This window comes from Cetorhinus maximus, chromosome 22 (assembly GCF_964194155.1).
Source record: "Cetorhinus maximus chromosome 22, sCetMax3.hap1.1, whole genome shotgun sequence".
Classification (NCBI taxonomy): Eukaryota; Metazoa; Chordata; class Chondrichthyes; order Lamniformes; family Cetorhinidae; genus Cetorhinus; species Cetorhinus maximus.
Genome location: NC_135900.1, coordinates 43,931,378 through 43,954,606, shown reverse-complemented (window position 1 = coordinate 43,954,606; position 23,229 = coordinate 43,931,378). Strand labels below are relative to the sequence as shown.

Genomic DNA, 23,229 nt, shown 5'->3' with positions numbered 1-23,229 from the left:
AAATGGAGGAAAGAGGGGAAAATAGTTCATTTTTTCTTAGTCAGCTTTATGGACTATGTGAAATAGCTTCAGACAGTTTCAACCCCAGTATTCAACTTTGCATTAGATGGGGCAGTCTGATTCCGATCACCAAGGAGACTGCTGTGGGAAATCAAATATTTCCCTGGGACTTTTGCTTATTGTTCAGACTGAGTTACCTAAGAGTGTTTAACATTCTCAGTGAGCACATGAAACAAAATATTCCATCTCCCAGTTCTAACAGACTCCCCTTGGACAAACTCAAATGAGCTATTTAAGCACGCTTTTTGCAAAACCAAAATCCCTGATTACATTCTTCAATCAGGTTTAGTTACCTGCAGTTGGCCAGCTAAATGTTTTCCATGTAGTCTTAAACTGAAGTGGAAAAATCAATAACAACAGCCAAAGGCTAAGGGTAAAACCCCTCTGAATGCAGAGTTCTTGAGAATAGAAACAGAAAATGCTGAAGATACTCAGCAGGGGAGAAGAGTGGGGAAAGAAGAAAGGGAAAGATCTGCCATTGGATGGAAGGTAGGAGAGATGAAATGACAGAAGAATTTATGGTGCAAAGCAAAGGGAATGTGAAGGAACAAGCTTAGATTATATGGATAGATGATAAATTCCAAAAAAAAAAATCCATCATCTCCGATGAGAGTAAAATGTTCTGTCAAGGAAATTGGTGCCATTACAGAAAGATTAGTAGTTGAGACCATGGTGTTTGTTTTTACAGACATCCTTCATTTTCTTCTGAGCAGTAAAATTCTTCTGGATTAGCTCCAGTGCCACATTTTAACACCAGTTACAGTGCCAGTTTTTTCTTTTACTGCCTGAGCTTGAGATCCAGAGGAAACTTGAAAATGTCAGGTGGGAAAAGTCCATCTATCCTGTCCCATACAATAATTGCATCCTCATTCCAACATTCACTACCCACCATGGCCCATTTAATCTCTTCAGACAGATGAGAAACCTGGGAAATTTCTCTAATCTCTGCCTGTGCCTTGCAGGCATTTGAAACACAAGATCATATTATTGACCATGATGTATTTACTTGGTATCATCTATCTTTTTATATGGTATAACCTCTGCTCATACCAGGAACCAGTCCTGCTCTCTTTGAAGGTATGTAGAAAATCAGCAATACACAAATCAGCAACTTGATTGGTAGGCCTTCTGTTCTCTGAGAAATGGAAACTGCCTAATATCTAAACTAATTTATCATTATGTAACCAAAATCTGACCCTGGTCCTCCCTAGACTATTAAATTGAAATAATTTCACACCAGTGCTGCTGTCTTTAAAATAAAATCTAGCTTCTTAAGACTTACCTGGTTAACTGAAAGTTTTTTTAAAAGTGAAAATTGAATTTCTGGAGTTCCTCTGGTCCTTTTACAAAGCCTTCATATCCCCCACCATAAAAGATGATCAAAACTGGGCACAATACTCAAAATGTGGCCTAACCAAGGTCTTAAAGATAAAATGTTTGTGTTTTGAATTACATAGTCCTCCAATCATCCTACACCCATTCTCTTGCCATTGGTTAGCTGACATTTCTATACTTAAGGCATTCCCCTCACCTATCATTCAATGCCAGTTGACTTCATTAACTGGTTGGACAATTTTGTCTCTGGGGCTTGAGCACAAAAATTGAGACTGACAATCCAGTGCAGTACTGAGGCAATACTGCAGCACTGGCAGATGAGACTGTTTAAATGAGACTTGAGGCCCATCTATCTGCTCGTTGGATGTAAAAGATCCCACAGCACTATTTATATGAAGAGCAGGGGAGTTATCCCCAGTGTTCTGGCCAATATTTATCCTTTGATCAATATTGCACAAAAAAAAGATTGACAGGTCATTCACCTTATTGGACGGGATTTTACACTGGCCGCACTTTACGGTCCCGCCCTGCCGTGACAGGGCTGTAAAATTACGCCTATTTTTTTGTGGGAGTTTGCTGAGCGCATATTGGTGGCCACATTTCTTGTATTACAACAGTGAATACACTTTAAAAAAGTACTTCATTGGCTGAAAAGTGCTTTGAGATTTCTGTGGAAAGTGTTGCATTATTGCAAGGCTTTCTTTTTTCCAACAGCCTTTTGTCCCATTTCTAATACTTTTGTAACAAATATTTGAGGAATTTCATTTAGAAACACTTTTTTTCATTGACCCTATAATTTTCCCCTGGGCTGCTCACAGCTGTGTTAAGAGATTAATCTTTAATCCCTGGAGATTCCAGGGCAGTCTTGAAGGATTGACAACCCGATCAGCATGTGGTGATTTTCAAATCTTCCTTGTCTGTCGGGGCATATGCTGAACTGCAGTGAACTACCTTCTATTAAGAAAGGAAAAGCAGTAAAGGCTTGTTGCTTGCTGATCACTGGATAGTTACAGAAGTGGCCAGTTTTAGCGCATCCACCAGGTGGCTTTTTATTTTAAAAAAAGAATCCTACTTGCTTATAGATATCAGTGATGGAGTTCAACCCGGTCAACAGTGCAGGAGTGAAGCCCTGGACCAAGGCCTCCATGGCGGCCGCCATCCTACCAGGGTTGACCTCGGTGCGGTGGCCTGCTGGCGCTCTCCTCAGACTGAAGGCGGACGGACTCCTCCATCGTGCATTGCAACCTGAGGAGTGCAGCGGACGTCCCTTCCTGATGTTCCGAGCTTGCCTTTGCAGCTCCAGCAACTGTGACATGACTGAGTCCAGAGGCTCATCATCTGACTTGGACTCAGCAAATTCTGGCCTCCTGCAGTCCTCCGAGTGCCAGAAACCTGGGAAGTCCCTGCAACCACCTGCTGTGGATCAGGAAGTGCGATATGCTCACCGGGTTGTGATCCCAGGGCTACCCTAAAGCTAGGTCTCACCGAGGTGTGTTTCTCTGTGCTGCTGGAGGGTGTGGGTGAGCACTGTGACAGGACTTAAGGGAGGGTGCCTCCAGATTCCTCCTACAGAGGTTTCTTCGGAGCTTGATTGGAGGCCCTTGGTCATGGACTCCGGCTGTTTGGCAGATGTGCCTGCGAAAGCAAGGGGAGATAATTAGTGCATGGCAGTGGCCTGTGAAAGAGGACACATCACTCATAGCATGGTTGTCTGATGGATGTTGCACTGCTGGATCCTCACTTGGTAGAGCAGCGCCAACCTCACCGTCAGTACAGGAATGATCCAGATCCTCGCTGGCCAGCTGGATGGCTCTATTTTCAAAGTCCCTGAGGATCTTGATTTCAGGCATTCTGCCGCCAGTCTGTGACCTCTCCCTCTTGTGTGCCAGCTTGTCTGCATGAATAGAGATGGAGAAAGTGTAAGCAGGACGCCTGCCAGGCCAGATGATAAGTATGCCTGGCCTGTGTGGGTGGTGAGTGGCATCATGGATGGGATGAGGACAATGATGGTGAGTGTGAGAGAGAGAGTGGTGATGTCCCTTGGACCGGCAGAGAATGAGATCCTTGTGGATGTGTGATGGGTTTGTGTGTGAGTTGAGTGATGAGATGAGTGACTTACCCTGGCAGAATGGAGGAGATCATTCATCCTCTTCCAGCACTGGGTGACTCTCCTCTTTTGAAGGGTGTTGGTGCTGACCACAGCTGCCACCACTTCCCAAGCCGGGTTAGTACTATTGCTGCCCATCCTGCGGCTAGAGCGGGGATAGAGGACATCCCGGCAAGCCTCCATGGCATCCAAAAGGCTCTCTAGGAACACGTTGCTGCACCTGGAGGCTGCCGTCGTCTTCAGTTTCAGGGCCATGTCTTCCATGCAGCAGTGATGGTCTGGAAGCACTGAGGTGTGTGCTGACGCCCAGCGTGATGTAGCAGCAGGGTGATGGCGGGTGGATGAATGAGAGCCTGCCCACTATGGAAATGGCATGTCTCCCCAGGAGTGCATGAATAATGTGGCAGGTTTGGGACGATGCAGCATGGAAACACGCCACTGCGGCCGGTGTGTATAACATCTTTTTACCCGCCTGCTACTGCACTCAGTGTAAATCTGGGACGATTCTGTCCTTAGGGCCCATGCAGAGATAGAACTTTATTCTGAGGTCTGCCCATGAATACTAGGTGAGTTGGGATGGTAAGGGCAAAGGGTTATGGGAGGGTGATAGGCTGGCATTAGTTTGCACTAAGTTGGCAAGGGGCTATAAAGGGCCATGGGGTTTGGGTACAGGGACATCAGTTGGTATGGAGGGTATGAGAGGTTAGGGGTGAGTACAGGGCATGAGATGGCATGGATTGTCATGGATGGGGACATGGGTGTTGTGGGAGGGGTGAGGGCTGGAGGGATGTTTCATGTTCTATTCATTTTTAAAAGACTTTGGACACAATGCCAGAGAACAGAGGCAGGCCCTCTGCCCAACCTGCCTCAACATCTGGCATCCTCCTGGGATCACACACACCCCCCTTCAATTTTGCTAACAAGTCTGTTCTATGGCACTTTTTCAGATGCCTTTTGAAAGTCCATTTGTACAATATCTACCACACTACCCTCATCAACCTTTGCTTAACCTTAATCCATTTTAGCAGCTTCCCACTAGCTCTGCAGATTTTATCTTGTAAACTCTTATTAAGGACTTTCTGGAAATCTAGATTCCTACTCAACTACCCTCATCTATGAACTTACTGACTTTGGAAAATTTGACAAATTAATAATACAACTGTATTTTCCAGAAGGTATATTGAGTGTCCCTGATATTTTCAAGTTAGCAAAGGAATTATATTGAGCATCTCTAATGATCCCTTTCGAGCATCTTGCCTATAACTAAAATGGCAATACCACGCTATCCATTTTAAAAATTGGAACTACATGAGCAGCCTTCTATTCTAAGAGAACATTTCCTCTCGCTAGTGAACTTTTAGAGAAATGGAAAATGAATTTGCAAAGCACATGATCCACTTCTTTAAGGACATTTGAATTGCTGTTATTTGGACCTGCAACCCGATCAATTGAGGTTCCATAACATATCTGAGATTCTCATCTATTTTAGTACTTTCAATTTTGTCATGTTGCAACTTATTTGATAGGATCTAGTTAAGTACTGTCTTAAGAGGATTCAAAATAATCATTTAATGCCTTGGCCATACTCTCGGAATCCATTGAAATCTGATCTAGGGAACCTTCCAATGGTGTTGTACAGGCTTTAAAAGTCCTCTCACTCAAAATAACTAAAAATGTCAACAGGATTTAAGAATATATTTTAGAACTCGAAGCCATGCAATTTTCAAATTGCACTCCTTGTGATATCTCTCTCGATTCTCTTCCTGTGCCTAGAGGTGCGTGAGGCAGATTCAAAGCACCATGCTTACATCTGTTTCCATTGCTTATTTTTTCTTCTGGGACAGGTTGCTAGCCTGAAGCCAAAGGCTATAGCTTGAGTGTTGCCACTCCACATCAATCATGGCTGACCAGCAGTGTCTTTTGCTCTTACCATCTACCATAGGTGTATTGGAAGGATCTGCAGATTGTTAATCAACCTGTTTGACCATACTATGAATACACCTTCTGTGGCCATCAAGTCGTGGAGTGACATTTGAGTGGAACCCAGAGCTTCTGGTGCTGGGGTACTACCCATTGCATCCCTTTGTAATATACCTGCGTACAAGTTTAATTCTATTAATGTTATAGAATTGAGGATAATAGTGATGACCCATATAAGAACCAGATAATGGCCTTGAACTGCTTCCAGATGAATTGGAAAACAGGGTTAATAATGATCTCTCAGAGCACTTTGCCTTACAACGCCCTGCAACTTTTGTTCTAGGGAACTTTTGCACAGTTAGTAAGTTCACCCCCTTCCTTTGGGCTGAGGGGAGTCGTATCCAATCTTCTCAGGATTATTACAACTGGTACTAAAATGATTTCTATACTGTTGTAAAAACAATGTTTTGGTGTATTTCATTTCATAGTGGGGTTAGCTAAGCTTGGAAATAGGCTATTTCAAGATAGTAACACTGATGGCTTGCTAAAGATGACCCAGGGTTTATTACACTTCTCGCATCCTAATCATATCAGATATTTCAAAATTTGCAGCAGTTCCTTCTAAGTGCAACCTAGCTGACCCCTGTACCATAATCCCCTCGGTTAATGTTACCAAGGTCTGTTAACTGCTGCAGACCCACAGTACATTCAGAATTCCTCTACCAATTCCTCTACCAGTCCTTCCTCCACCAATAGTATTGCTGATTATAGTTTATCCTTGCTTTCTATTGGTGCCTCTCCCAGAGTTTTGGAGACCTTTCCAAGAACATAAGAATTAGGAACTGGAGAAGACCATATGGTCCATCGAGCCTGCTCCGCCGTTTGGAATGATCACGGCTGATCTTAGGCTTCAGCTCCATTTTCCTGCCCGTTCCCCATATTCCTTGATTCTCAGACAGACTAAAAGTCTGTCTTTCTCGGCCTTAAATAAACTCGACAACGAGAATTCCAAAAAATTCACAACCCTCTGAGTGAAGAAATTTCTTCTTATCTCAGACCTAAGTGATCGGCCCCTTATCCTGAAACTGTTTCAGCTGGCTGGGAATTTAGAACACGGGGGTGCAATGTCTCAGTATCTACCCTGTCAAGTCCCTTTATAATCTTAGGCGCTTTTGTAGTGTTTTGTAGAATTTGCCATTTACGTGCATATTCCTCTAGATCATCCAGTCATTATCAGAGCCTTTTCTAATTGTACTTCTGAAGGGTAGCTAAATAGAAATATCATTGGAAAACAAACAGCAAACATGTCCCCATCCCTTTCGACCATTGGCCAAAATGGGAAATCAGTAAGCCACAAACAGGGCTCTGGAGCATTCCTGTCATTGGAAAGAATCTGATGGAAACTCTTGTGTCCATTCTGATATCAGTTGAACACTCAGCCAGGAAATTAGATATTCATTGCATTAGCTGACTGGCACGTCAAGTTCGGAGATGGCATGTTGTAGTACATTGAGCTAAATCTTGTGCATGTGCAAAAGCAGCGCCAGTGCACTTTTTTATTAAAGGCTTTGTTGTGTTCTGGCAGCCATTGTTGGTGCTGCTGCTTCCACTCCTGAACCCAGCTTGGCCAGTCACTGCTCTTTAATGTTGGAAGTAATAAATGACTGTCTCCAGCAGCATTCCCAGGCAGTTCTTCAGACTGATAGGTCAGTAGTTGTTAGGTTCATTGTAGTCCTTGCCTGCTTTGTGGATCACTGTGATCAAAAAAGATTCTCAGTACCTCTGGAAATAGCCCAGTACTGAACTCTGGTAATTACCAAGAACAGTTACTCCTGCATCATGCATGTTGCTTCTCCATAAATGTAATCTTGGAGCAGTTATTGATTGGACTAGGGCAATTGGACTTCTCTTTGGTGCATTATCCCCTCCATTACTTGCTCAAAAGATCCCAATAGTTTGGTATGGTAATGTGATGTGTAATATGCCTTTAAGAAGAATGTTATAATGCAAGATCACATGATCTTAGTATCCAATAGCAGAGTAGCCTGGGCTACCTTAGTAGTCAGTAGTCTAGAGTTAGAGTCTGTAATGTAGAGACAGGGTTTGAGTTGTAATTATACAAGTGTAGCTGCTGAGTTCCTTTGCAAATAAATAGAATGTGCTCTACATAAGAACTGTCTGCTAATCTACTCCTGTCTATGGTACCAACTCGGCTAGTCTGAAATAAGCGTGCAACCCAGATCTATTAGCCCAACTAAACTAGTGATCAGGATCCAATATTTGGGCTGTGAGTAGATGCAATCTTCCACTTCCTTTTCCAGTTGCTGTCAAATTCCTTGTGGCTTGGATTGACATGGACAACATGGAGGTAATCTTTGGAAAACTCTTTTTCTGAATCTGTCTCTGCACTACAGCTTGAAAACGCAGCATCAATATGTTTTTGAACTGTTTTGAACCCTCTAATTTTTCATCTTTTATGCTGAAATATTTTGGAATTTTCTCATTGTGCTTTCTGTTGGGGGGGGAAATTAATCCCGCTACTTTTCAGCTTTGGTTTTGAGAAATGGCCAGCTTTTAGTTTCCAGATGGTTAGCTGATGTTGTTGTCTTATTGATTGATGCTTTGATGTAATTTCTGCCAGTTTTCGTGACCTGTTAGGACATTAAAATTATCCTAGTGCCAGGATTCTCTATCGCTATTGCTGATTTTCTGCTCCTATTAGAGCGTCAGTGGGTTGCTGACCACGACAGGGTCATTCCTCAGATTGGCTGGCAGTCTTCTCTACTAGAAGTGCCAGTCTTGGCTCATTTTTGCAGCCTGAGTCAAAAGGTTTTAAGCTCTACTTCAGAGGCTTGAGCAGATGGTCTAGGCTGACTCTTCATTGAGGTGCAGAAGGAATGTTGCATTGTTGGAGATGTCGTCTTCCAGATTGAGATATTAAGTTAGAATGGGAGTGCTCTCTTAGGTGAAAGTAAAAGATCCCACGGCACTTTTCCAAGATGAACAGAGATACGCTGGTTCTCTGGCCAACGTTTATCCCTCAAACAGCGCTACCACGGTAATTTATTTAACTTCATTTCTGTGCACAAGTTTGCTACTGCATTTCCCTAGATTTCAATAATAACTACTTTATTGCATGTGAACCCTTTGACAGTCCACGTAGCTTTATTTTTGTAGTCCTGTGCTCTGGGCAATCGGGTTTAGCAGAAAGGTTTGGTACAAACAGAATTGGAAGATGATAGTTCTCTACATCCTGAGTCTGGAGTCTTTACACTTGCCCACACTTGCTCACCATTACTGGTGTTACAGTGGCATCATGGGAGTAGAAGTTGATGCAGTAGACTTTTGGTGAGGCAGGGATGCTCTATGCTGGGCCCTTGGTTAACTTCTGCAGCTGTTTGCCTGCAGTATTGATGTTGTTTTATGCTGAAGCCCTTTAGGATCTATGGGTTGTTCCCAAATTGGAAAGTCCTGAAGTCCCTGGTGCACAACAGATAGCTTAACTCTTGGAGGCACTTGTTCCAGGCAAACTTATGCTGCTACGCAACAGTTTGTAAGCAGGACCACTGATGTTGATTTCAGTGTGTAGAGTTTCAGGATAGCTGCTGTTCCTTTTGCTGTCTGATCTAACAATACTGTAGGTTAGTAGGCTGAATTTGTCTTTGCTGGAGAGATTGATCTCACTTAAGGAGGCCCTGTGGACATTGTTTTTCTGTAGACTCCTCAAGTGGGACTTCATTGTAATTATTGTTAACATCAAACATTTCCATTTTGGGTGAGATATGGATTAGAAGCCACATGTGCACTGTACCCCAGAAATTAGCCTTCACTCCAACATGATTACAGCACCTCTAAACAAAGCAAAGAATAAATTTATTAAATAGAAAAAATATATAAAACCAGGGAAGGGGTGGGGGGAGGAGATGATGAGAACTTGTTTGCCTTTGAAGATAGGAGAGGGAGTTCTGTTCTTTTAAATTCTAAATTAGCCTAAGATTTTTCCCTCTTGGCTCTCCCAGGGTATTTTGTGACTGAGGGGGAGTTTGGTCTATGTAGGTAGCAGAGTGTCAGACAGATTTTAACGGACCAACTAATGCTTTCCTGTCCTCTTTGTATGATTACAGGAGTTCCAGGAGGCTTGTAGGACTATAATTTTTTAAAAAAGTTAAAAATGAAATAAAAAATGCAAACAGGACTGAAGTTGAGTCCAATTGAGGGTCCTCCACATTATGCTGAAAATGTCTGACCATATCAAAAGGGAAGTTTGAACCAGAAAATGGTGGTGAATTTAAATTAGATGAAATAGTCTGAAGTATTGAATTATTATTTTTCAGAAATATAGTTGAACCACCTTTTAAGAATGCTTTACACATGAAAGACATCAATAAAATTAAACTAAGTCACAGATCTCTGAGAGAAGTGCCTTTGGATAGCCTAATTTAAAAAAAGTAAGAAACCACTTAAACTGTGATGACAACTTGAGTGAAGTATTACAAGGAACCCATGGTGGTCAATGCTTGGACACTTAAATCATAGCCTGATAATACAGAATTTGCTGACACAAAAGTAGAGTGAGGGTATATAAAAGATTTGTAAAATAATTTAGATTGGAGGAGGAGTGAATGGTAGAATGATGAATAGCTGCCATCTGAAAGCAAAAATAAGAGAGAATGAGAGGAAAATCAAAACCTATAGGGGTTGTGAGGGGGTGCTGGTGGAGGTGGAACATAATGGGGTCAGAGGTTATGTTCCAAAGTTACTGAACTCAAATGTTAAATCTAGAAGCCTGTAAAGTACCTCATGGAACTTGCATTGAGCATCATTGGAACACTGTAAGAGGTTGAGGACAGATGGGTAATTAGACAACAGGTGACCAACATCTCGGAGTTGAGCTTGTGGACTGAACGGAGGTATTTTGCAAAGCCCCCTCTACATTGGAGAAGCCAAATGCAGAATGGGTGTCATGTTGAGGAACACATCCATTCAGTCCACAATTGTGACCCTGAACTTCCAGTCGCCTGTCATTTTAATTCTCCATCTCTCTCAGTTCACTGAATGGTTACAGCATAGAAGGAAGACATTTGGCCTGTCAGAGCCACTAAGCTAGTCCCAATCTCCTGCCTTTCCCCATAACCCTGCAAATTTTTTCTCCTCAAATAATTACCCAATCCCTTTTGAAAACCACAATTGGATCTACCTCCACCACACTCTGGGGCAGTTCACTCTAGATTCTAACCACTTGCCGCATAACCAATTTTTTTCTTCATGTTGCTTCTGATAATTCCAATCACCTTAAATCAGTGTCCTCTGGTTCTTGACCCTTCCGCCAATGGGAACAATTTTCCCCTATCTATTTTGTCCAGATCCCTCATGATTTTGAACACGTCTATCAAATTCCTTCTCCCCATCAAGGAAAAAAGCCCCAGGTTCACCAATCTATCCTTGAGTGAAGTCTGTCATTCCTGGTACCATTTTTGTAAATCTTTTCTGCATCCTTTCCAGTGTCTTCACATCCTTCCTAAAGTACGGTGCCTAGAAACTGAACCAGTGTTTTATAAAGGCTTACCAGAACTTCCTTTTGTATTCTGTGCCTCTATGGAAAAAGCCCAAGATCCTATATGCCTCATTAACCACTTACTCAATCTGTCCTCCCACCTTCAACAATTTGTGTGCATATTCCCCCAGATCTGTCTGCTCCTTCCCCCTCTAGAATTATATCCTTAATTTTATATTGCCTCTTGTTCTTCCTACCAAAATATATCTGCCATATGTCTGCCCATTCCACTAGCCTATTTATGCCCTCTTAACTCTGTTGCTATCCTCCTCGCAGATCTCAATGCTTCCAATTTTTGTGTCACCTGCAAATTTTCATATTGAGTCCTGCAAAGTCTAGATCATTCATCTCAATTAGAGGAAAAAAAGTGATGCTAATACAAATCCTGGGGAACCCCACTCTATATCTTTCTTCAGGCCAAAATGCAACTTTTACTCTTTTTTTGTCACTCAGCCAACTCCCTGTTCATGCTGCCACTGCTCTTTTTATTCCATGGGCTTCAGTTTAGCTGATGAGCCAAGTATATAGCACCTTATCAAATGCCTTTTGGAAGTCGAGGTATACCACATCAACTTCATTACCCTCATCCAGCCTCTTGAGTTTTTTGCTGTAGTAACAATCAAATTAGTTAAACACGATTTGCCTTTAACAAATCTGTGTTGGCTTTCCTTAATCCGCATTTGTCTAAGCACCTACTAATTCTGTCCTGATTATTGTTTCTAAAAGCTTTCCCACCACTGAGGTTAAACTGACTGACCCTGTAGTTTTTGGGCTTATCCTTTACACCCTTTTGGAACAAGGATATAACATTTGCAATTTTCCTGTCCACTGGCACCACTCCTCTATCTAAGGAGGAGTGGGCGATTATGGCCAATGTCTCTGCAATTTCTCTCCATATCCTTGGGTGCGTCTCATCTGGTCCTGGTGATTTAACCAGTTTATGTACAGGCATAAATAATACCTCCAGTTTATCAATTTTTAGCCCATCCAGTGTCTCAACTACCTCCTCTTTCACTACAACTTTGGCAGCAACATCTTCTTTGCTAAGGAAGGATGCAAAGTGGTCATTTAGTACCTCAGCGATGTCCCCTACCTCCATGCGAAAATCCCCTTTTCATCCCTATTCCTCCTTTAATCACTCTTCTATTTCTATGCCTACAGAAGACTTTTGGATTCCCTTTTTATGTTAGCTGCCAATCTCTCCTTGCCACTCCTATTTCTTTTTTCACATCCCCTCAGAAATTTCTATATTCAGCTTGGTTTTCACTTATCAACTTGACATGTATCATAGGCACCCTTTGTCTGCTTCAACTTACTCTAGCTCTTTTGTCATCCAGGGACCTTTGTTTGTCCTACCTTCTCCCTCATGGGAACATATCTCCAAACTATTTCCTCCTCAAAGGCAGATCATTGTTCCATTACAGTTTTGTCTGGAGATCTTTGATTGCAATTTACCTGGGCCAGATCTGTTCTCGCCCGCTTTGGAATTGGCCCTCCCCCAATTAGTTGCACCTTGTCTATTTCCCTAACTAACCTAAACCTTATGGTATAATGATACTGTCCTCTGTTGAGATTTTGGAACATTTGTTCCAATTGTCCCATCTCTAATGCTGACCTCTTTACCCTTGGTCTCCTGCAATGTTCCAATGAAGTTCAGGGTAAGCTCGAGGAACAGCACCCCATCTTTCAGTTCATCATTCTGCCACTCCTCTAGATATCTCCTCCAGGCAAAATCTCTCCTGTCTTCCAAAATGGATGGCCTGTGATGGATTGGTTTTTGCCCAGCCTCCTCCCTTTCACTTGCTTAAAACCTGTTATCATTTCTGACTATTTTCAGTTGTGATGAAAGGTCAATGACCTGAAATACTAAATCTTTCTCTCCATAATGCTATCTGACCACATGACTGTTCCAGCATTTTCTCTTTTAATTATAAAATATTATAGTTTCCTCACAAAATGTTGTGGAACAAGCTGATACAAACTCTGTTTGGGAGCGATGAAGATGGATGGATGAAGATGAATATCGATCAGATTATGTCGGATTGAGTTTACAGTTTAGAATGAAGGCCTTAATGTAAAATTGCACTGAAATGTTACATATGAAATATTGAACCCAGATTATGACTTCAAAATAGCCCAAAGACATAGATCAGTTTAGAAAGTAGATATTAAACAGATAACAGGAAAAACTTCATTGATAAATGTTTAGAGTCATCTACCGTGCAAGGTAATTGGAGGGAAAAACTTTGTAATTTTCAAAATACCGTTAGACATTATGGGAGATTTAATGAGCTTCAAAAAGCCCAATAGATTTTGACTTTTTCAAATGTTATTAAATTCTTCTGATATTTGTCAGCAACACAAATATAACAACATATAGGTTCCTTTTAATTCCTTGGTACTTTGCCATTTTTCACAAGCTTGTAATGTACTGATTCATATCTCTCTTTAGAATTCAGAAACTGGAAGAAACAATCTCATGTGCAACGCAGCAAAGTGCCTGGTGTTGATCGGGACTTGGAGTACTATCACCAAAGAAAGGAGGAGGCAGGGAATGAGGTAAGCCCATGGCAATTAATGATTGTTTCAGTTTCTAATTCAGTTACACAGACGTCAGAGGGAAAACCATTAAGCTACATCTAGCCTGAAAGGATGGTGGCAGCTAAATTTGATAACCTCAAGGTGGTGCAGGATCACAATGCGTGATGAACCTATGCCCATTGATTGTGATACAGGCAGTATGCCAAGTTTGTGCTACCTGCTCATTTCAGTGTTTTTCAGCCAGCACTAACTAGACTGTTGATTGTCTGGCCAAGTCAGGTGGCTAATACTGTAATTTGCTTGCACCGCTTAAAGTGGAGGTCCATTGTAACTGGAGCAGGTGCTGGCAGTTGCGCAGGTGGTGAGTCGGACCTGGAAAACATTGAAGAATGGCTCAACAAGGGAGAGAGCATGCTCCAGGTTTTTCAGATGCTGCACTGGAGGCCTTGGTGGAGGAAGTATCCTGTACCCACAGGAGACTCTCCAGATGCACGCTCGGGAGGCAGAGTGAGCAGATAGCCTTGGATGTCAATGCTAAGATCCAAGGACCTGGATGCAGTGCTGCAAGAAGTTCAATGACCTCACACGAGTAGTCAAGGCCAGTGAATGCATCTTCAAATGCCATATCCTACTCACTACGCTAACACTTCTGAATTCACCATACACCCATAACTTACCTATGAAAAGTCTATATCAATCAGGACTCCGACCTGACATTCACATTCTCCACCATGCACCTAGTATTGAGTGCAAGCCTCACACATACTTCCCAAGGGTAGATACTGAGGGGTTGTTTCTCCTGGCTGGGAAACTAGAATAGGGAGCACAGTGTCAGAATGGAGGGTTGCTCATTTAGGACTGAAATGAGAAATATCTTCACTCAAAGGTTGTGAATCTTAGGAATTCGTTACCCAGAGGGTTGTGGATGCGCCATCATTGAATATATTCAAGGCTGAGATAGACAGATTTTTGGAGTCTCAGGAAATTGAGGGATTTGGGCTATGGGTGGAACAGCGGAGTTGAGGACAAGGATGAACTATGATCATGTTAAATGGCGGAGCAGGCTCAAGGGGCCATATGGTCTACTCCTATTTTTTTCTTATGAGCAGCAGCATCTTCATCTTGCAGTAATGTCTGAAACATTCGTCTTAATTTTTCTTTAGCAGGAAGACGTTTAGAAGTTTCTGTTGATTTTGTGGAATTGTGTATATTTTTGATGTTAAATTGATTCTGTGAAACTAAGTAACTCTATGGGTTACCATAATTAACTAATAGGGATTTAGCTACAAAGTTCCTTTTTTGTTCTCCCATTTTAGTTATTGGCAGGCTGTAGAGACGGCCAGATTTTATCTACTAGATAATGAATCCTCATCGATGTCTACACAGCATTTTTCATCAGGCTTTTTTCTTTTAACTTTTTGTTCAATTTCCCTACCCTTTCGTTTTCCTGAGAACTTGACAAAGGCACATTTGACAATGTAGCTCAGTTAATCTAACTTTGCACAGAATGCAAATTGGATTCCATATTGTACATCCTGCTGAACAGAATGAAACAGAAATCTGATGGGGCAGGGTTTACCCTCGTCGGGCGGCTGGGCCCCGACTGTGATTTCACGCTGGCTGGCCAATTAACGGCCAGTCAGCGCGAAACACGCGCTGATGACCTCAGCGCTGCCAGGGTGGGGGCGGGAGGAGCGCGAGTGCTGAAGTCTGCGTATGCGCGGGGTTGCGCTCAGTGAAAGCTCCCTGAAGGCACAGAGCTGCCTCGGGGAGCTGAAGATTTTTAACGTGACAAATAAAGATTTTAAAAATAAGGAAAACATGTCCCCACATGTGAATCTGTCACATGAGCAGGAACATGTGAAAAATGAGTTTAAAAATTTTTATTTTATTTTTTTTATTCTCTGTTGAAAACCTCATCCCGCCCGTGGATGAGGTTTCGCAAAAAATGCAGAGGCCGCCTGGCCTATTCGCCCACCTGCCAACTGTAAGATTGGATGGGCAGTGAAAAATTCAAATTAATTGATTAATGGGCTTAATAGCCCTCTTAATTGTCAGCAGGTGCGCTGCCGACTCTCACATTCGGCCGTCGACTGAAATATCAGGCGAGTGCGCAATAATGTCGGGGTGCTCGCTCGATGTCATCGCGTGCTATTTCACGCTCGTGTGTGTCTGGCACGCACCCACACACCAAGCTGAAAATCCTGCCCATGATATATTTTACCACTGGGGAACTCCTATCTTATTCAGTTTAGATTTTTGTCATAATTTTCCTCTTCAGAGCAGTAACAGCAATTTCAGGAAACAACTAAATGAGTAGGAATATTGCTCGCTAACTTTATGCTGGGGGTCAGAATCTAAAATAACTTGCTCTGGTATCTTTCTGAACCACTGAGTAATGGGATGTGGGTTCCTGTTCTTCAGTTCTTTACAGGATGAGCTCCTGATCTCAAATTATGGTGCTATGGAAAATTGTCAAGCAGAAGATGGGCGTATCTCCATAGAGCAATTAAAGCTATCTCTTTCATTTGCTCTAGGAAGTTGGCGTTCCCTCTTATTGAGTTCTTCAGTAGGGTACAGTTGTACAGGTTGTTGGGGTATTTGATACCCTGCAGGGCATCCTACCTTCCCATGATGTGGCGCTTATTAATGTGAGGATGTTAGTTTAGTGTTGGCAATCTGACGTCACCTGATACAGGTTTTATCCTCACCTCCATGTGCACATGTCAGTCCTTTGTCTTGGATAGATGTGTTGTATTTCTGCTTCAAAGTGGTATTACCAAAGGAAATCTTCGGTCTTCTGGAAAGGAATTACTGTCTTTCCTTCCTCCTCAATACTGGTACCAGCTGATAACTACTTCATTGCTGGTTGGTTATTGCTCAGCAGAGATGAAACAAAGAGGAAAACATATAGCTGGTCAGTTTCTAAAATTGGCTAAGGGCGATTATGGTTCTTTGAAGCGAAGGTACCAGTTATAATTCGTTTTCTCTTGTTTTTTCCATTTTGACAATGAGTTGATTTGCTTTTGCTCTGATCCTCAACTTGCAAACTTTTGCATGTCCTGAATGGCAGTGATCTGGCGCAGAATAACAGTTGTACTTTTACTGAGAGAATTTGCATCACACACTCCTGTCAGCAATAATTGTGTTCAAAATGTAACATTTGGAGCTGCAGTTTGCATTTTGTTCTTACTGAGAACCTTGAGTTTTCTTCTCTGCCTCTGAAATAGTGTCCGAAGCTTTTGTCTTACTTTGGCACTCAAAGTAACAAGATTATCATTAATTAATGCAGTGAGTCCATCTAGGACTTATGGTCCTTTTGCTGTGATATTTCCAGTGTTGAGGTTGTAAATAGTATGCATATGAAACTCGATAATCAAATCTTGTGGGGAAGAGCATAACTAGAGACCATCAATATAAGATAGTCACCTAGAAACCCAATAGGGAATTCAGGAATTTTTAATGGCGTGATACATCTTAAGTCCAAACAACATGACACTGAAAGATAACTTTTTTTTAAAAAAGCATAGTGTCTCTTTCCTTCAGATTTTAATAATTGTAGATTTATTAATTTTTTTTTAAGACTTGTCTTTTTTTTCCTTCTTTCTTTTCCTCTTTAAGATACTTTCAATGTGTTATTTTACATTGAATTAATTGGATTAAATATTCTAGCACTCAATTCCGGGTTTGGACTCAGTGAAGATCCTTCAATCCGATTGGTGGAGGAGATACGCTATTGCTTGCCCTATTCACACAGGTCCCAGATCCTTTGCACAGGGCACCATGCTGATGTAGATAGATAGCCAATGATCATGATTTTCTACTCAAAAGCCCAAACAAAATCTGTGACAAGCTAGAAGTGTAATGAATGGCAAGCGTTGTTAATTCACCATTGGTGCAGAATGAAGACCAATGTCCTTGAACATTTTACAAGTTGTGTGTGTGTATAGAAGAAGGAAAGATGAATGATAGGAATTTCTCCTTATTACTGTCTGTAGTACTGTTTCAATGATCCCAGAACAATGCTCAGTGGCTTAATATGGATGTGCTGGTCTGAGGTATGGAGTCAATTAAACAGTTGGTAAGCTTATTCTACTCATGTATAAACTTTCTTATTCAGTTACTCCCAATTAGTGATGCGCACAATAATTTTACAAACTGAATTTTGATTCTTCCCCCGTCACCCCACCCTCCATTCATTTGCACGCCCTAACTGTGACCTTGCCCTCTGCTCTAATTCTCTCCTGTCTTCTCTTGCATCTTCTGAGTGCTCACTAAAGTTTTGACCATCCAACTTCCCTTTCTGGCTTTTTTGCTGGCTAACATTTCTAAATGTTTTTTGTGCTTCTTGCATACCCTCCCTTTTCAACACCACCACCATCACCTTGTCTTCAAATAAAAAACCCAAATACACTTGACCTCTGTCCTTGCAAACTACCACACCTCCATCAAGCTCCCTGCTGTGTCCTCAAATGCATTATAACCTCCCAAATACGTGCCCACCTTTCCTGAAACTCCATGTTTGAATATCTATCAGGTTCCTTCCCTTGTTACAGCTTTGAACTGGCCCTAATGAAAGTCATAACTGACATCTCTGAAAGAGGATGTGGCTCTGGTGCATCCTCAGCTTCTCTGCAGCCTTTGGCAACATCTCATTTCTGTTGTCCAGTTTAGTAGGACAGTCTCACTTGATTTCACTTTTAACCTATTTAATTATAAATCAGAGCATCTCTGGTAATGACTTATCTTCCCATCCCTGTTGTTACCCTCAAGGCCCCAAGTGTCTGCCCTTCCTCTTCATTTTTAGGTTGCCAGTTAGTAAAATTGTCAGAAGATATCAGGCCAGATTCCATGTGTACATTGTCATAAATTGGCTCTTTCCCTCCATCACCTCTATGGCTCCTCTGCTCCCCCTCTGCTTTCTGTTTGCTTATCATACATCTAATCCTGGATGAGCTGCTATTTCCTTTGTTTAAAAGCTGAGAAGATTGAAGTCATCCTTTTCGGCCCCCGTCACAAACTTCACACCCTTGGTAGTAATTCCATCCCATTTTCCCAGCCACTGTTTAACCCATAATCTCTTCATTGTAAAGGCAGCCTATTTCACCTCCAAAACATCCTCTGCCTGAGCCCATCTTTTGAAAACATCAGCCATGCATCTGTCACCTCTTGACTCAACTATTCCAGTTCTCTCCCGACTGGCCTTCTATGCTTTTTAATCTTCAGCTTATTCAAAGCTGTTGTTCATATCTTATCCTGCTCACTTGATTACATTTGGGTCCAGGTTCCACACAGCCCTCAATTTAAAATTCACATATTTTTGTTAAAATCCCTTTTTCTGGAATCTCCTCCCAGCCCCATTAACTATGTGCCATCACCACACACTCCACTCCTCCATATTGGGGATGGTGCCAGAGGAATGGAGGATTGCAAATGTTACACTCCTGTTTAACAAGAGGGAAGAGGCATAAACCCAGCAACTACAACGGTCAGCCTAATGTCAGTGGTGGGGAAACTTTAAGATAGTAATCTAGAACGAAATAATTGGCATATGGAAAAATATAAGCTAATAATGAAAGCTGCCACAGATTTATTAAAAGCCAAATTGTGTTCAACTAACTTGATTGAATTCGTTGATAGAGAATATTGATGAAGGATGTATGGTTGATCTGTGTATGGATTTACAAACACTTTGTGGATCACCTATCTGGAAGATGTTGAGCACTTCCCGGAGCTTGGCAGCCAGCTCTCTCAAAAGGCCACCATTGATGAGGAGACTGAACACCGAACATCGAATCAGCTGCACCAGCTCAGCCTTCCATAAACTATGGCAGTGAGTATTTAACAAAAAAAAACTTCGGCAAGTCAACAAAAATCCTAGTGTACAGAGCAGTTGCAGTCACTGTGCTCCTGTACTACAGTGAGACAGTGAATCAGCGACACGGGTGCTAGAGAAATTCCATCAGCAATGCATCTGCAGCATCCCCCAGATTCAGTGGGTGGACCGTTGAGCAAACGCTGATGTTCGTCTTGAAGCCAGCTGCACAAGCATTAAAGCAAAACTCCTGAAAAATCAACTACATTAGACTGCACATTGTGTCTGGGTTCCCAAAAAGCGTGTCCCCCTCCCCAACCCCCATCAGGTCCTGTTTTCTCAACTCTCAAATGGGCCAGCATTCCAAGGGAGAACAAATAAAATGCTTCAAAGATGCTCTGAAGCTCTCCTTGAAGCATGGCAGCATTGACATATTAATGACTGGGAAGAGCTTGCCACCAGTTGTTCACAATGGTGACTGACAACCTGTTCATCAAGCTGCATCACGCTTTGAGTCACAACGTCTTAATGATGAGGCAGATTGGCGGCAGAGAAGGAAAGAAAATAAAACAGAACTTGCACTCCAGATCACACTAACCCATGGAACATGTGCCCCATGCGCTCCAAGATCTATGGACCAAGAATTGGCCTCTTCACTCGGATGAAGACCCATGACAGAAACTCGCGACTCTGAGTAGATGTCATCCTAGAATCAAGGGACAGCTGACAGGCTTTCAAAAGGTGTTTGTCAAAGTGCTACGCAAGAGTCTTGTTAGAAAGACCCATGGGATTAAAGGAACAGTGATACCATGGGATACAAAATTGACTAGGGGACAGAAGGGTATTGATGAGTATGTTTTAATGTAGGCGCAGGAACAGCGAGACCTAGGGTATATGTATACAAATCTTTTGAAGGTGGCATGACAGATTGAGGAGGCTGTTATATTTTACTTGGGATCCTTGTCTTTATTAATAGAGGAACCAAGTACAAAAGCAGAAACATTATAATGAAGCTTTATAAAAACGTTGGTTCGGCCTCAGCTTGGGTAAGGAGTTCAATTTTGGCCACCACACTTTAGGGAGAAGTTCAAGTCATTGAAGGAGCGGAAGAGCTTTTACTAGAATGATACCAGGGATGAGGCACTGTAATTATGTGGAGAGCTGGGAGAATTTGGGGTGGTTCTCCGTAAAGCAGAGGAAATAAAGGGGAGATTTCATAGAAGTATTCAAAATCATGAATAGTTTTGATGAATAAATAAGGAGAAGCTGTTTCCAGTGGAGAAGGGTTGGTAACCAGAGGACACAGATTTAAACCGTTTGGTGAAACAAAAGGCAACATGACACACATTTCTTTCATACAGAGTGGGTTGTTGTTGTCTGAAATTCAATGCCTGAAAGAATGGTGGAAAGTTCAGAAGATAATTGGATACATACTTGGGAGAGAAAAAAAATTACAGGGCTTTGGAGGAAGAGCAAGGGAATGGAATTAGTTGGAAAGCTATATCAAAAGGCATGCACAGGCATGATGGGCTAAATGGCTGGCACCTATCATTCAGAAGTGATTAAGGTGGCACACAATGCTACATCAAAGTAAAATGAAACTGAGTATCTCGATTCAAAAAAAAGGCAGCTATATATAATATTTTCTGTGACACAACTTGTACTATTTTCCAGCACACACTGACTAGAATTTTGCACTTTTGTGACTCTCGGTGCATCCTTTGTCAGGAGGAAATTTTATCTGGCATGTAGATGTGATAAAACCTCAGCCAATTTCCTGGGATAAACATCGTTTGCATTTTTGAAATAGAGGTTGATTGAGGCAGCTCTTCTTCAGCTTGGCATGACCAAGAGCTTCAATACTGGTTGAAATAAATTCTTTTTTCCAATTTTTTTTGTTTAGAAAGCACTATCCCATCTTTCCAGAGATTAATATCCTATCAACTATCTGCAGAAAAACTAGACACTAAGGATGAACAGAGATATTTTCCAGCTCAGTATTACAAAAGCACAAATGATGGACAATAAGTATTTCTGTCAATTATATATGGTTAGTATTCATTTGCCTGACATGCCATCATATCTTGTAATAAATGGTGAGCTTGATGAATGTGGTCCTTGTATATAGCCAGTGGAAAATCGATAATGAGTTAGAATCAGAATCTTCTAGGACAGAAGGAGGCCATTCGGTCCCTCGTGCCTTTGCCTGTTTGTTGAAAAAGCTGTACCCTCTCGAGGGCTGTAATGTTGTGAAGTGTGGTGCCCAGAATTGTACACAATACTCCAGCTGAGACCTAACCAGTGATTTTCTAAAGGTTTGACATAGCTTTCTTGGCTTTGCAAATAGGGACATTGAATGCAAATACAAGTATCCTATATGCTTTCTTAACTGGCTTATCAACTTGCCCTGCCACCTTCAAGGATTTATGAATATGCATTCTTATTTAACCTGTACTTCTCCAAATAAGAATTAACTTTGTATTGACCGTGGTCTCTAATACTTTTCCCAACACTAAAGTTAATCTGACCTGTAGTTACAAGGTTTATGCTTCCCTTTTTTTTCCAAACATGGGTGTAATGTTTGCAGTCTCCGGGACTCTGGCACCGCTTCTCTATCTGAGCAGGTTTGAAAGATTGTGGTTAGACCTTTTTCTGTCACCACCTTGGTTACCTTCTGGAACCGAGGATGTACCCCATCTGGACTGGATCAGGGGATAGGCAGTCATTTCTGCAGCCACATACAAGTCCGAAATGATGCCTTGGCTCCCTGGTGCCAGGGTAAAGGATACCAATGAATGGCTGCAGGACGTTCTGAGGAGATGTCATGGTCCACTTTAAAACCAATGATATGGGTAGGAAAAAGGTTGAAATGATATAATTGGGAAAGGATGTTAAATCTCTGAATTACTCCCACTATCACAGGCACAGATCCACTCCTCCATCACCCCCCTACTCCTCAACCCCCACCTATGGCACCTCCCCATGCCCACGCAAAAGATGCAACACCTGCCCCTTCACTTCCTCTCTCCTCACCGTCCAAGGGCCCAAACACTCCTTTCAAGTGAGGCAGCATTTCACTTGCATTTCCCCTAACTTAGTCTACTGCATTCGTTGCTCCCAATGCGGTCTCCTCTACATTGGAGAGACCAAAACGTAAACTGGGCGACCGCTTTGCAGAACACCTGCGGTCTGTCTGCAAGAAAGACCCAAACCTCCCTGTTGCTTGCCATTTTAACACTCCACCCTGCTCTCTTGCCCACATGTCTGTCCTTGGCTTGCTGCATTGTTCCAGTCAAGCCCAACGCAAACTGGAGGAACAACACCTCATCTTCCGACTAGGCATTTTACAGCCTTCTGGACTGAATATTGAATTCAACAACTTTAGATCTTGAACTCCCTCCCCCATCCCCACCCCCTTTCCGTTTCTTCCCCCTCCCTTTTGTTTTTTCCAATAATTTATATTGATTTTTCTTTTCCCACCTATTTACATTATTTTAAAATCTATACCTTTAATGCCCTGTCAGTCCTTCCACCCCACCCCCACTAGAGCTGTACCTTGAGTGTCGTGCCATCCATTCTTAATTAGCACATTCATTTAGATAATATCACCACCTTCAACACCTCTTTGTTCCTTTGTGACATCTTTTGATTCTCTGCTCCTATCACTGCTTGCTTGTCCCTACAACCAGCCCCACCCCGCCCCTGCCAACTTCTTTTCCCCCACCTCCCCCCACCTTAAACCAGCTTATATTTCACCCCTCTCCTAATTTTACTCAGTTCTGTTGAAGGGTCATGAGGACTCGAAACGTCAACTCTTTTCTTCTCCGCCGATGCTGCCAGAACTGCTGAGTTTTTCCAGGTAATTCTGTTTTTGTTTTGGATTTCCAGCATCCGCAG

General features: G+C 42.2%; 1 protein-coding gene across 3 annotated transcripts in view; it reads left to right on the top strand.

Moving 5' to 3' along the window:
• Positions 1–23,229, top strand: part of b4galnt3b (beta-1,4-N-acetyl-galactosaminyl transferase 3b) — a 241,886-nt gene that overhangs the window by 77,476 nt on the left and 141,181 nt on the right. For all 3 annotated transcript variants that reach the window (XR_013580218.1, XM_078568192.1, XM_078568191.1), the window contains exon 2: positions 13,429–13,535. Coding sequence is in view for 2 of the 3 variants with exons in the window: in XM_078568192.1 (XP_078424318.1) it covers positions 13,429–13,535 (107 nt within the window). In the remaining variant the exon portion in view is untranslated. The remainder of the gene's footprint in view (positions 1–13,428; positions 13,536–23,229) is intronic.